This window comes from Branchiostoma lanceolatum, chromosome 12, assembly GCF_035083965.1.
Source record: "Branchiostoma lanceolatum isolate klBraLanc5 chromosome 12, klBraLanc5.hap2, whole genome shotgun sequence".
In the NCBI taxonomy this organism is placed as follows: domain Eukaryota; kingdom Metazoa; phylum Chordata; class Leptocardii; order Amphioxiformes; family Branchiostomatidae; genus Branchiostoma; species Branchiostoma lanceolatum.
In genome coordinates this window covers 1949921-1963609 of record NC_089733.1, presented here as the reverse complement: position 1 = coordinate 1963609, position 13689 = coordinate 1949921, and the positions used below count along the sequence as shown (strand labels likewise).

Here is a 13689-nt window from a genome sequence, read left to right as displayed (position 1 = left end):
TGAAAAGGTACTTCAGTTAACGTCTACATATTGTACCAATGCAGTCATCAAAGTGCCCGTGAATCCCAATACAGTAAACGCAACAGAGACAAATAAAGTAACTTCTTCACACACGACCAAAGAAACAAATAAGAAGACGGTTCTTACTTGGGGATTTAATGACACGGCTGGCATCCTAACCATACCACGGGCAGCTTGGCATGACGAGTTTGACATAGATCCGAGCCTGTGTCTGAAACTAAAAATGGAGTGGCTTGACTGGGCACATGTTTTAAAGAATAAACACAAACTGCCAGCAAACGTATCGAACGCAGTCAGAAGCACCATTAAACACTATGAAACAAATATTCTAAGTAAAACTCTTTTGAAGAAAATTTTTCACATCGAGTGAGAACATGATGAAGTTACATGAAAAATGTGTCATGTTATGATAACTAAACTTGACTTATAACTGTAACTGTGGCATGACTACAATCAGTAATTAGTAATCGATGTGATTATACAATTCTGACTATGTGATGATTTAAGCAAAAAAATATTGAATTTTTCCTCCACTTGCTGCGATCTATTACGTAATTACGCTCACAACTTTGTATATTCAAAATATGGCATGGAATATTGAAACATGCTGCTGGGATTTAAAAATGATGTACACTAGCATTCAGATATGGATGAAACTTTGGTAACTAAAATACTAGTATTAATTTGACAGTTCCTGATTCGTTTTTCGAACCCACGTCTGCTGTACACGTGGAGGCATGGATTTAATCGGTAACGTTATACATTTTCTATGGACGTGAAGCAGGTATGCATAAGAGCGGCTACTCGTTGTTATTCGTAAGCGACAGCTAAACACATTGGATCATATAGAGTCAACTTTATTTTTGATTTCTAAGAAGCCTGATAACAACATACAGAAAAAATATGATTCCGTAATTCATATTAGATATTATCAACGTGGAGATACTCTAAAAAGATGTTTAAGGCATAGGTCAATTACTATTACGATATATTTTGCTGTGTCTCTATTTCGTTGTGTGTATATGAAAACTTTCAAAGTTTAAATAATTTTTGTTGTTCAAATATCGTCCTTGAAAGGTTTTGACACAAAAGGCCCCGGAAATTCCAGAGCCTACAATGCTTCTTAGCTTACTTTACATACGTCGTTTACTACTAGTTGATATCATATACGACTACACAAATACAACATTATAACAGTTATCAATAAATGTTTCCACATGGTTTTCAACCTAAAATCTGCAACAAACCCATTTAGTGTGTATTCCACAGCAACACGATACTGTTGAAAGCTACGTACACATTTGTTTTCCACAATTTTAAAGTACATGATTCTGATGATGCAGAACTGTCAAAGGAAGAAGTCAAACCTAACAAAACAAGCCCGGTGTACATTTTAGAATGTTGTATAATGTATTCATCATTATTTATATATATATATATATATATATATATATATATATGTTACATTTTCACATTAACACGTTGCAACAAAGTTGTTGTTTTTATTCCTAATTTGTGACGACAGTACAGTGTACTGATATATTCCGTTCCTGTTCCGTGTGAATGACTCACTTAACTTGGCGATCAAAGTCCCGGGAACAAAGACATCGTCGTCGCAAGTTCATAATGGAGGTAACTTCGTTCACAAACGTTCCTGTTGTTTGTACTAGAGCATCGTATAGCCTAGACCCTTCATATAGTTTGTACTAGTTTAAAATGAGTAGCCATTGGTATTTTGCCGTACATTGTACCTGTTACAATCGTTGTACAATAAACTTTGACTTGACTTGACAAATATAAGCACGATTGACAGATCTAGTATCTACTTCCTCTTGGATCTATCTGTTATTTCGAGTGTCAAACAATAAAGTTAACAAAACAGATCAACTGTTGTAACAAGGGTCCATTTCAGACTTTGTATCTGCCCTCCTATTTCTCAATAAGCGTCAATGAAAATTTCCTAACTGATAATTTCATGGCGTGTTGTCCTCTCCACTGGAATAGTCGGACGTCTGGGGACTGCCTGACTTTTTCCTTGTCGGGATGGAAACATAATCTCCCGCGGCGAGTGAACTGTGTCCTTCCTGGCGCGGTTTTGGAGAAGACGCCCGCACGCGTACCGGATGACCTGGGACTCTGGCCGTGACCTTCACGTGATGACCGCCAGGGGTCGTTGCCATAAGGACAGGTTGTCCCGGGATAGGCGTGGCTCTGCCATGGCAACAGGACACCACCAGGGAGCTGGGGTAGAGCTCTTTGGCTGTCTCCGCAAATGTCTGGGCGAGGTCGATGTCTATCAAGCGCTCCTGTCATTAGCAACATTGCAATTAAAGATAATCTGATTCTGACAAAATAGACAATAATGGACGGCATTTGAATCCTCTATGTACAAGATATAGATTCATTCATTCAAGATTGATAATCTGTATTCATTATTTCTTCATTGGTCAAAGGTACAATTCCTGAATCAATAGCGTGAAAATGTTGCCATATACGGGACATTTTTGTTGTCGCTAAAATGTTCTTACGTCACAACAAAGTGTTGTTTAGGACTTATGTGTTTGTGTGCACCCGCTCACTGTAATATCTACAGGCTTTGGCATAGGGAGCTGTGCAGTTTCAGTATGCTCCGTCAGGGGGGGTGAAGCCTGTTATTTGTCATTCCTTGTCGAGCATTATCATTTAGTCATTATCGTATTTCAAGCATTCACATCTGGTAAGGGACCAAGAACCAAGACCCATTTCACAGTCGTCTTTGTTATCACTCAGTAGTTTTAGAGATGCGATTTAAGAAATAATAATCTACCCACCAGTACGTAAAGATATCTGGTTGGGTTGGTCGAGGACACTCCGAATATGGAGGACTCCACCGCCAGCTCGCTGAACAGGTCCTTCGCGCGCTGACTGATGGTTTCCTTGGTAACGGCCGTCACCGTCAGGATGTTGTCGATTTCCTGCAGGTCGTCAAAACCTGAATAGGATAAAACATGTTAATGTCATCCGTGTGATGCGATGTACATGGTCAACTACAGCACGGAGGGAATTGTGGATACAGCAAACTGTTCGCCAACTCAAAATTGGACTCATCGGAGTGTTTGACTGAGTTTGACTGAGTCTTCTCCAGCAGTCCGACGAGACTTCATGCACGTGTGACGCCAGCAGTAGGTCAAAGCGTCGACATCGCTATCCATGTTAGTTAGTTAGTTAGTTAGTTGGTTGGTTGGTTGGTTGGTTGGTTGGTTGGTTGGTTGAATCTGGCCTTTTTTATATGTTTACGAAAATGGAAGTAGAGACATAATTACTTGACTGTACTTAACACATGCAGATTAAAATTTACCAGGTAAGTTTCGGGGTTAAACATGCAGTACGACGGACATAGCTCGTCATAGTCACACGAGTGCAGACACCTTATATATAAAATGTATATCGCACAGCGAGTCTAGGCCGTAATTTGGAACAGCAAACATTCAATGATCCAATATTTGATGCATCTATTCAATTGAGATGCACCGTTTTACAAAATGGAATGTCATCAAACTTTTGAAATTTGCGACATTGTCTATTAGATGCATTAGCCATTACATCCCAAAGGAGCCAGCAAAGTTTCGAAACGTTTTTTTACCAAAACAAACAGGGGCTATGCACTTTCCATTCTACGCTTAAAAACTAATGATTGACTTACCTAACAGTTCAAGAATCTTAACCCATCTGTCCCTGATTTCTCTTCTGCGCGTGCGCACAGTGTGGATGTCAAAGTTCAAGTGACTCCATTCCTATAGTAAAAAGAGAACTTGTGAAGTTACTATGATTTGATATAAGGTACATGATCGGAGGTCGAGATTTTGAAGCAAACGCTACAACACAGAGGCAAACACCTGACTAGTGTTTTGTTGGTTAACTCAAGCCAGAGTATGTAGCCACGCCTGCGGTGTCTTAATGACATGTACAAAGTAGGTCAAACAAAGTAAGAAACAGTTAACGCTATTCGTCTTTTCTTTGATTGCCTCAATACACTGCTACTTATCTAAGTATGATATCTAGTAAATCAAACAGCGGTGAATAATCTTACGTCTGATCCCCTAGGGCATTCGTCTCTCCGTCTGATGAGGTTGTAGAGTTCCAAGTCCTCATCAGTCTCCATATGCGTGCGGTCTTGGGGGTCGTGCCAGATGTTGAGGTCGTCATCCTTCAGTCTTCTGGCCGGAAGCCGGTCGTAATAGTGGATACTGCCACCTCGGTCTCTGTGGGGAAGAAGACATGATGTGTTTAAATGTCTGCAGAGTGGAGAAGGCACATGGGTAAATCTAGTCCAAAATTGCCCTCTGCTAACAGCAAACAGAAAAAGAAGTAAGTTTAACTTTCTTCACACAATAGTTACTCAAGCGACTGGAGGGTCTGTTTTTAAGGTTATATTTTCACTGCGTCAGGATAGGTACAAAATCAAGCAGAGGACTTGAATTGTGAATTGGTCTCGCGTCGAGACGGGGGGGGGTAGAAACTATACGGGGGATCCCGATAACTACAGCATCGCTTTTGTACACCTTAAAGTAGATAGTAGGTTGGACAGACCTCAACATACCAGACCGACATGTTCTAGAGGATAGCGAGAACGGACAGATGCTAGGTAAATTAGTTTTAGAATGTCTTATGAGAAACAAGCCTTCTTAGCTACAGGATCCTACAGATAGATAGCACATTCTCGGGGGCGCTTTTGATAGCATACGTCTAATGGGTGTGTGCGTCCCAACTCAGATCAGACGAAAAAAAGACACCGAGAAGTTTAAAAGATTTGACCCGTTGAATGATCTTGAATATGGAGAGCGGCTATTGTTGGATGCGGCGGAATTGGGTAGATTTTCCTTTTTTCTAGCACTGATGATGATCGCGTCTTTAATCATGGACGATTGTGACGGAACAGACATGTCTTCTGGCAGGAGGACGAGCCTTCAACAGCTCGATTTGCGTTGTGCTGCTGCCACACACACACACACACACACACACACACACACACACACACACACACACACACACACACACAAATGAACATCACTCCTGTCGTGTTTTTATGAAAACTAGTACTAGTATCATGATACGGAAATGAGAATCTTTCTGACACATGCCATTGGCGTTCACTGTACATCGACCACAAAGACAAAATACAATGAGACAAATAATACAATAATCGTTACAACTTTCTTTCTAAACCCCTGGGCCCATGTCGCTAAAAGTCTCAGATATCAATATCAATGTCCTTCATGGAAGACGGCTGAACATGCCATTGAGAATTAGCGTTAGGAACTTAGTTGCGGAATACCGAAGATATCTAATTTTGACAAAGCATGGTTCGACACGGTTATTGGTAAACGGAGGCGTCTCTACTGTACCTGTCCCAAAACGATGGTATTCTCGTCACTGGCTTCTCCTGTCGTTGGTAGAGCCACGGTCCACACAGCAATGTCGCTAGCAGCTGTCCCATAGTATCAAGAACCGTACAAAATGTCCGTATGTATCACAGCACGGAAAGTGACTTCAATCGTGTTCTATGGTTATCGTGAACGCATTTCATACATGTGTCACCCGCGAAACCGATCGGGCGGTTTATTGACTACAGGACGGCGATGACATACTTCACGACAATGTTGCGTCCCGCGACGGGACTGGCACAGATTCGCCCGCCCGACTTTCCTTCTCCGGCCCGACACGAGGTGTACACAACGATGTCTTGTGTGCTCACACGTCACTCAACCCGTTATAGGCCAACAATGATCTCTAAAATAACGACAACTTTGAGTCAGAATCCTACCACCAAGATATGGTGACAAAAAGAAACGTCAAAACTTGTGCCGTGCCCCGCGCACCACGACCAACAGAACTCCCCCCACAGTCCCGGCCTGTTTACAGTCTGCCGCCCCCTCGTGACCGACTCGTGCAGTACTGCTGGTCAGACAACGGAAAGCACACAGCGGATAAAATCAGCATGATTGCGCGATAATTAGGGCTAATTTCCTTGCCTTGGGTGTGGGATTAACCTCCTTACAGAGACGCTGATGTTTATCACATGGCGCAGCGTGGCTCATCTCTCGTTCTTGGGAACTTGGCTGACATGCAGAATCAGAGTGTTATAGACTAGGACCCAGCCGTGATGTCAGGTAGACCAAGGAGGGTCCAGGCAGATACTAGACGGAGAGAGTAAAAGAAACCAGTAACGTTCATTGTAGTTCGTCCACGTTATCCTGGACTTTGGTGTTGTCTGATGTGCTTCTTCTCTGGTCCTTCTGCTGTATCTAGATCAAGGACAGTCAACCCCTATCAGGCCTCATTTGAATACAGGGAGAACAATGTGCCGAGTAGTGGCAATTACATGCCCGTAGCCAGGATTTTGAATGGGGGGGTTCGTTTTCATGTTTGAGGGACCAGCGAGCGCCGTAGGCGCGAGACGAGCGCCGCAGGCGCGAGCTTTCTAGGGGGGTCCGGGGGTTTTCCCCCCCCAGAAAATTTTAAAAATTGAACCTTCTGATATGGCATTTTCTGTGTTTTTGAGAGGGTTTAAAAGAGAGAAATCAGAGACAAAGTTAGCAGTTTTTTCTAGGAATTCCAGCTCCGTTGGTGTGATACAAATAAGTCCGCCTGGAAAAAAACAACCTTGTACATTAAAAAGTGGACCTTCGCGCGTTTCAAATTCTAAGAATTGAACCTTCTGAAAGGGCATTTTCTGTGTTTTTGAGAGAAATTCAGAGGAAAAATCAGAGACAAAGTTTTTTCTAGCATTCTAGCTTCTGTGGCGTTGCTGGTGATACAAGTAAGTCCGCCTTGAAAAAAAATCTTGAACATTTAAAAGTGGACCTTCAAGCCTGAAAAAGTGGACCTTCAAGCCTAAAAAAGTGGACCTTCAAGCCTGTGGGGGGGTTCGGACGAACCCCCCGAACCCCCCCTGACTACGGGCATGCATTATCTTCATGCTGTGTCTGTCACATGGCAGGGCACATGTTCCAGCTAGCTCACGCTCTATGTTTGAATGGGTACTATTTGTACCGTCGGAATTCAGTTCCAACTGCCGGGTTCATCTATAGCCGCTTGTTTCTGCTCTTTCGCCCTGTTACCAAATCATCACAATAAAGTATCTGCGTGATTTAAGTTCCCCAAGTTTATTCTTTACGATATTGGCTGACAGTATCTTCAAAACGTTGAACTGTCAGGATATTGTTCTGATTTGAAAATCACTCATCGCCTTCCCTTTTGTAGGAATTGTAGAAAATGACTGAAATGTGGATAATTGGTAAAGGGACTGAGCCAACCTTGGAGAACGATTCTGTACAACTGTATTGACCTGACGGGGGGGACTGGTACAGACCGACAGAATGACACTTTGGTTAATCTACAATTTACACACTCTGGTTTAGTTTGTAAGTTCGCCTTATTCGGTTCCAGTTAGCCTATAATTTACAGCTTACCTACCATGTTATTACCTACCATGTTATTACCTACCATGTTACCCATTCTGACCTTATCTAACAAGAGTTAAGCGAACATAAATATGCCAGGTTTAAGTTGATAGGACTATTCTGAAATTGATGATTGCATCGGGTGCATAGTTGTTAAGAAACGCCAATCATCAGTGAAAACCGTCTGTAAATTACTTAATTTCCCCTCTAATGTTTCCAATTGAGATTGTTTGTATGATCAGAATAAACACAACAAAACAAAGGTGACCATCATGCGTATACAGGCGTGTCTCCTTAAGAGAAGATTATGCCTGATCGTTGACGGGACGGCCACACAGACTGCACAACGACAGTCAACAGTGCAGACTGGGTGTGGTGAGGCTGATCAGAATACTGTAAATGCAGAAATGTCCGCGGTAGTTTTATATTCGCGGTTTTCGCGGTTTACCGTGAACTTAAAACCACAGCGAAAAGCAGTTCCATTGAGTGACTGTAGCACTACCATCGTTTCAAACGCGAACTCAAAACCACCGCGAAATTAAATCCCCGCGAACATTTCTGTATTTACAGTATACACAGTATATGTGTGATGCATTTCACGTTGTGTTCGTGGTTATCTTTTCGATTGATCCTGAGCAAAAGGAAATAAAAGGTACAATGGATTTCTATTCATCCTGTGGAATATTTGGTCAAAGAGTAGATCAGAAATAGGAATCAGTTCAGCAGTAAAATACCGCATGAATTTGCATATAAGTTTAGCCCGGTTAGCTCAGCCGGTGGAGCATGGGATTTCCAGGGTCGTGGGTTCGAGCCCCACATTGAGCGATTAAATTTTTTTTCATTCATTAGTTTAGATGCTGTAAGTGTGAAATTACTATACACAATAATGTTCCTTATATGAATATGAGCGCCAATCGCTGTTTAATAGAAATAGACAAGAAATAAAAAAAGAATGGCAGGACACTTTCAAATACCTGATGCCATGTACGAATGGGCATATAATGGACAAAGTATGTAGTTATGTTTCCAAGTGTTTCAAAAAGAGAGAAGAAATCATTAGTTGATTAACATAAGATTAAGAATAGTCCATAGTCTTGTTTGTTTTCTACTTTGTCATGTTAGAATGTGGCATTTCTTTTTTTTTAGTTTCTCATTTTCTAACCTTTGTATCCTCTAGACCACGTGTGGTCATCTCTGCATTTAGCCCATCTGGGCAGGAATATGCAACAAAGACTATTATTATCATTATCTTAAATAAGGTGCGCCAATATAGGCGTCACTCTGCCGTGGGATACAGGGTTTCCTAAATAGTTTTACATTTTGTCCGATATCATTATTCCTTTATTATGTTTTCAAAGTCTCTGCAGTTAGTGCAGCTAACATGTTTATACAGTAGTCAGTTGATGGTGGAATTTAGACATGTAGTGTTTATGTTGGACTCTCTTTTTTTTCTTACGATAGCGTTAACTGCCATATTCGGTTTGAGCAATAACAGTGGCTACTTCTCTCTACGTAGTTCTTAGACAATGGGTTAGACTGGCAAAATTTTCGCGGCGGTTTTTCAATTCCTGAGGGGTATACGGGAAGGTCTGAAACATTTTGCCTCATCTCTGAATCTTGATATGCCACTTCATATCGATAAAAGCTTCAAAGCAATCATTTTCTTGTTTTTTTGCTTAGTTTAATTTCATGATTCCTTTTACTATGGGATTTTGCTGGTCTCGTCTTGTTGGATTAAGGAATGTGTTTGTTTAAGATACACATGAGAGCTGAATTCAGACCATTGGACTTTTGATACGCCAAATAAGTTTGATCTTTGCCCCCTCCCACTAGGTTGTAGGTTATCGGCGTTTTTTTGCAGCATGGACACATTTCCATCGGGTACCATGACTTATAAAGGTTCTGTTGTAGTCAGCAAAATGGCCTCCATGTCGAGGGGTAAACTGGGCATTTCACCGGGCTGCGCATAATTGCGCCAAATTGCGAAAGTGACTCACACCGGCTCCAATTGGCGCCATATATAGTTACTGTAAATCTCTTTCTGATGAATTGTAAATTGTTTGTTTTTTATTCAGTAGCAACACTGCGATTTCCAATAAATTTATCTTGTATCTGATTGGGCGCATTCCAATTTCTCAAGGGAAATTTGGCGATAAGTCACAAAATTGGCGAAACAATATGGCGAAATTAGACGTACGCCAAAAAAGCAATTACTCTCGAACGTGGAGTAAGGGAGGCAATATATGAGAGGATATACAATCCAACCCTCAACAGGAAAGGAGGGCTAAGGGTGGAACTGTCTGGCACTTGGGACATAGCCTTGGGGGCAAACCAGCTTTAGCTCCTATATTAAAACAATAGGAGCTATTGTCCCCTTTTACTTCAACCTTGTCTTGAGTTGTCTAATTTGCTTTTGTGATAAGTCTTGTCTGTTTCCACGAAAGCTTGACATTTGATTTGTTCCTTTCACGCAGATATGTGTGCACGTGTTTGCGTGCGTGTGTGTATGTGTGTGTATAGATGTGTGTGTGTGTGTGTGTGTGTGTGTGCGTGTGTGTGTGGCAGTGTGTATGTGCGTGTTTGTTTGTGTGTGTTAGTTTGCTTCCCCTCTTCCCTCTTTGTCCCGTCTCCTGTGCCTGTCTCTTCTCTCTTTTTGCCTCTCTGTCTCTTCCTCTCTGGGTGTGCGTGTACATGTTTGTATGTGTCTGTATGTGTGTGTGTGTGTGTGTGTGTGTGTGTGTAAGTGTATATGTAATATGTAAGTGTGTGTGTGTGTGAGTGTGTGTATATATATTTCTGTGTGTCGTATGTATCATGAGTTACCAGTTGATACTATATAGACATTTATCAGAGTACTACTGTAAATTGATTAACTTTGCGTCGGGATGAGAAGTAAGTTTTAAGTTGGCGAAACAGCTTTAGTAACGCAGTGCAAGACAGAGCACTTGTTTGTGGTGTGAGAATTCGCCATGAGAGGTCACAGAGAAAACCGTCACCATGCATAAAACCACCGTGAATTGTGAATATTTAACGATTTACACTTTACAGATAAAAGACTGTTCCTGACCTGACTCGATTCAAAGCAAAAGCATTTTTTTGTCAAAACCTGTTGATGATTAGCTAACATGCTGGTAGTATTTAGAATGACTTGAAGTGATGCAAAAATGCATAGTGAACCATAATTATTGATAATTTATCTACTTAAGTACTTAATGGTGAACTACTTAAAAACTACTATCTATACTGCTCCATGTTATTGGACAGATTTAGAGATTTATTGGCCTTAGAGTTTCTTTGGTGCTAGGCAAAGCTTCTTACGGAAATACGGTGTCTTATATTTGTTTGTTTCATCATCTTAAAACAATTTCTGTTCCAAGGCCACTATCTACTGCTGAGCTATTTTAGAGTCGATATCTGAAGTAAGCACGTCTACATCGGATTATCTTCATATCATTTCTTAGACCGATAATCCAACAAACAAACACAACCTGCATACCGCAGCGTTATGCTAATATTTGCGATATATTTGAAGCGTAGAACTACATGTTTGATTAACATTAGGCTAAGGTGACCTTTGCCCAGAGCTGTTCAAGGTCACACCGTAATTAAATCATCAGTACAAATTTGTGCCTAAATATGTCTCAGAAGTTACTAATAATTGTTGTAAATAAATAGATAGAAATGTTGGTGACGCAGTGTAAATCTTAGTATCTTCCCACTAAAGCGAAAAGTCCACGTTTGACATAAGATGCAACAAAAAATTCATCTGTTCTGCACGCACTATATATGGGGAAGGGCATCCTGGTATGAGCTGCATTTGTCTTTCGAAAGGGACCTAAAATGTGCGGTCCTATGATCGAGGAGGTGCCTCAAACACGTTAACGGGCACTACAAGAGCCTCATTACGCAGATGGATACCTGCTGGCTATACTTCAGATGAATACTTCAGATAGTAATGTCCTCATAACTATAGATTAAAGACACAAGAGACGTACTACGTAGTAATTGTAAGTTATCGTCGTACCTGGTCAGCAGAGGTTGCTTCTCTTCCCGTTTCTCCTCTTTCAGCAGTGAAGGTTCCCCGCGGAAACAGCACGTCAACATGGAGATCAGCCCGCCATCTTCCAAGATGGCGTCGTCTGGTCCTATGACTCTGCGTCTTCTTGTCCGACGTCTTCTCCCCTCAAGCGCACCTTCTGCCATTTGTCTACAGTTTGTCAGGCGTTTGATTCGGATTGCCTTCGGTGTTTGTTGTTTTTCATAAAAGTGAAAGTTGTCCAACAGATAGTTCCAACTAGTGTAGGGGTTCTTGATATATCGGTGTGTTCTGCAAGTAAAAAAAGACTCATGATTCAGATTGATCCTTTCGGCCGGCAACTAAGAAAATAATCTAGACGGTGATTTCATCATCATCATTAAAAAAAATCATCATCAAAATCAATAGATACACTACGGGATTACTTAATAGCATGCTGCCGTACTTTTTACCGGCGAATCCTTTTCTTCCAGTTTCAAAAACAAAAAATCATTTCTCAAGCACTTTTACAGACATGTGTGACGTCAGTGGCTGACCGATACTTGGAAAATTGAAATTGGAACGATTATTGAAGGCCAACGATAGTTTTGGGGATGACCAGAGGTAAAGAAATGGAAAGAACTTATCCGAATAGTGCATTCAAACACGATAGCTCTCTATCTTTTATGACAAAAAGGGAACATGAACAATTTCATGTGACGTTGTTATGTATTATAAGGCCACACAAGCATCATGCACTGTGGACTGCTGATCCAACAGAGACCTCTGTAAGCTACGTCAAGCATTAGGAAATGTAGGCAAATGAACCAGATCTTTTCTCAAAATTGTGCTTTTACTGGTTGTGCGTTTTCATCAGTGGGCATTTAATATGTAAGACGTTTGCTGATCAGTTGCGTCAAGCACAGAAACATGAATATGTTAATGAACGGTGGCAAAAACCAAGAGGTAAGTCAACAGGTCAAATAAATGAGAAGCCATCATGAATGAATCTCTGATTATTATAGATTTAAAAAAACATTTTGACAAAAATATCCAAAGTGATCTGTCATAGAGTAGTGTCGAAGGACAAGCGATTAAGTTAACCTACCGTTAACTGTTTTGTCGAAAAGTACCAGTGCTGTACTTCCGTAATGATTTCCCGTTACTGGAGAGTCCGGTTTACCTGCTCTACTCAACCTTTCAACCATTACCTCACCTGGTCATGTGAGTGGCAGGTGAACGGACCTTGGTCCCGGGAAGAATCCATTTTGAATAAAAGGTAACGACAGAGTTATAACTTTCATTGAAGGTAAAAAATGACAACTGAGTAATGCATGTGTTCTAGTAAACAAATGTCTTTGCTAAAGCTAATACAAGGAACGGAAGTTGTGCTTTTACATGTTTTGCGCTAGATTTTAAATTGCAAGTTACCCACGGGCAGTTTGGCACGTTCGAAGTAATAAAAGGTACGTGGCTACTGACATGTACGCACACAGTAGTGGTGAATCGGGTTAATCAGTAAAAACTCAACAGCTCACAGGCTGTTTGAACAAAACGGACAAATAAGGCCAAAGTCTGTTGAATGAAGGGTGTACAACGCCATGAGAAGAAAACAGGATTTGAGAAAATATTGGAAACAGGAGGGCCAAGCTTTCAAAAGATCCCAAGGGGCAGACTAATGCTTCATGATCTAACTACATTATGAGCTTCGTGGTTTTTAAAACCTTCCTTATACATGGAAAGGACAATAGTTAACGGATTCACATCACCCAATCTTTGGTTTCTTTGGAGGCCCAAAGTCGTGTCAAAAATATATATAGGGCAGATGAAATTTCAACCCTCAAAATTCCAAAAACGTATTTAATTTAGAATGGGTGCTATCGAAGCCTTTTCAAGAACGTCTTGAACACCTGGATACCTCACGCGTGTCACGCCATAAAAGGGTCATACTTGTATTTGTATTTGGACTTCTGTTATTCTGTTATATATGCATGTTTTGTTATTATGACATTTGAATCTCCTGACCTTCTGTTATTATCAGTATACTTAAAAGTACAAAATCAAATCATTGTTTATATTTTCATATCATTTCTCGCCGGATCGTTCACTGATTTTCGTATTTTTGTATGTTTCTTTATTTTCCATTTTTTAAGATTAAGAGGACAGAACATCATTATGAAACATTATACAGACTGATGATAAAGTTAAAAT

At 40.8% G+C, this 13689-nt stretch overlaps 1 protein-coding gene across 2 annotated transcripts; it reads right to left on the bottom strand.

Annotated features, from left to right (window-relative positions):
• Positions 1–861: 861 nt before the first annotated feature.
• Positions 862–13615, bottom strand: LOC136445885 (melanoregulin-like). Of its 2 annotated transcripts, XM_066444101.1 has the most exons (6): positions 12587–13615; positions 11488–11790; positions 4091–4262; positions 3704–3794; positions 2832–2992; positions 862–2327 (listed from the first exon to the last, which is right to left on the bottom strand). In XM_066444101.1, the coding sequence occupies exons 2-6, from the start codon at positions 11664–11666 to the stop codon at positions 1995–1997; spliced, it is 936 nt and encodes a 311-aa protein (XP_066300198.1). In that variant the 5' UTR covers positions 11667–11790; positions 12587–13615; the 3' UTR covers positions 862–1994. The 2 variants fall into 2 exon arrangements, with proteins under 2 accessions (XP_066300198.1, XP_066300199.1); XM_066444102.1 differs by lacking the exons at positions 11488–11790; positions 12587–13615 and adding an exon at positions 5406–6363.
• Positions 13616–13689: the final 74 nt, after the last annotated feature.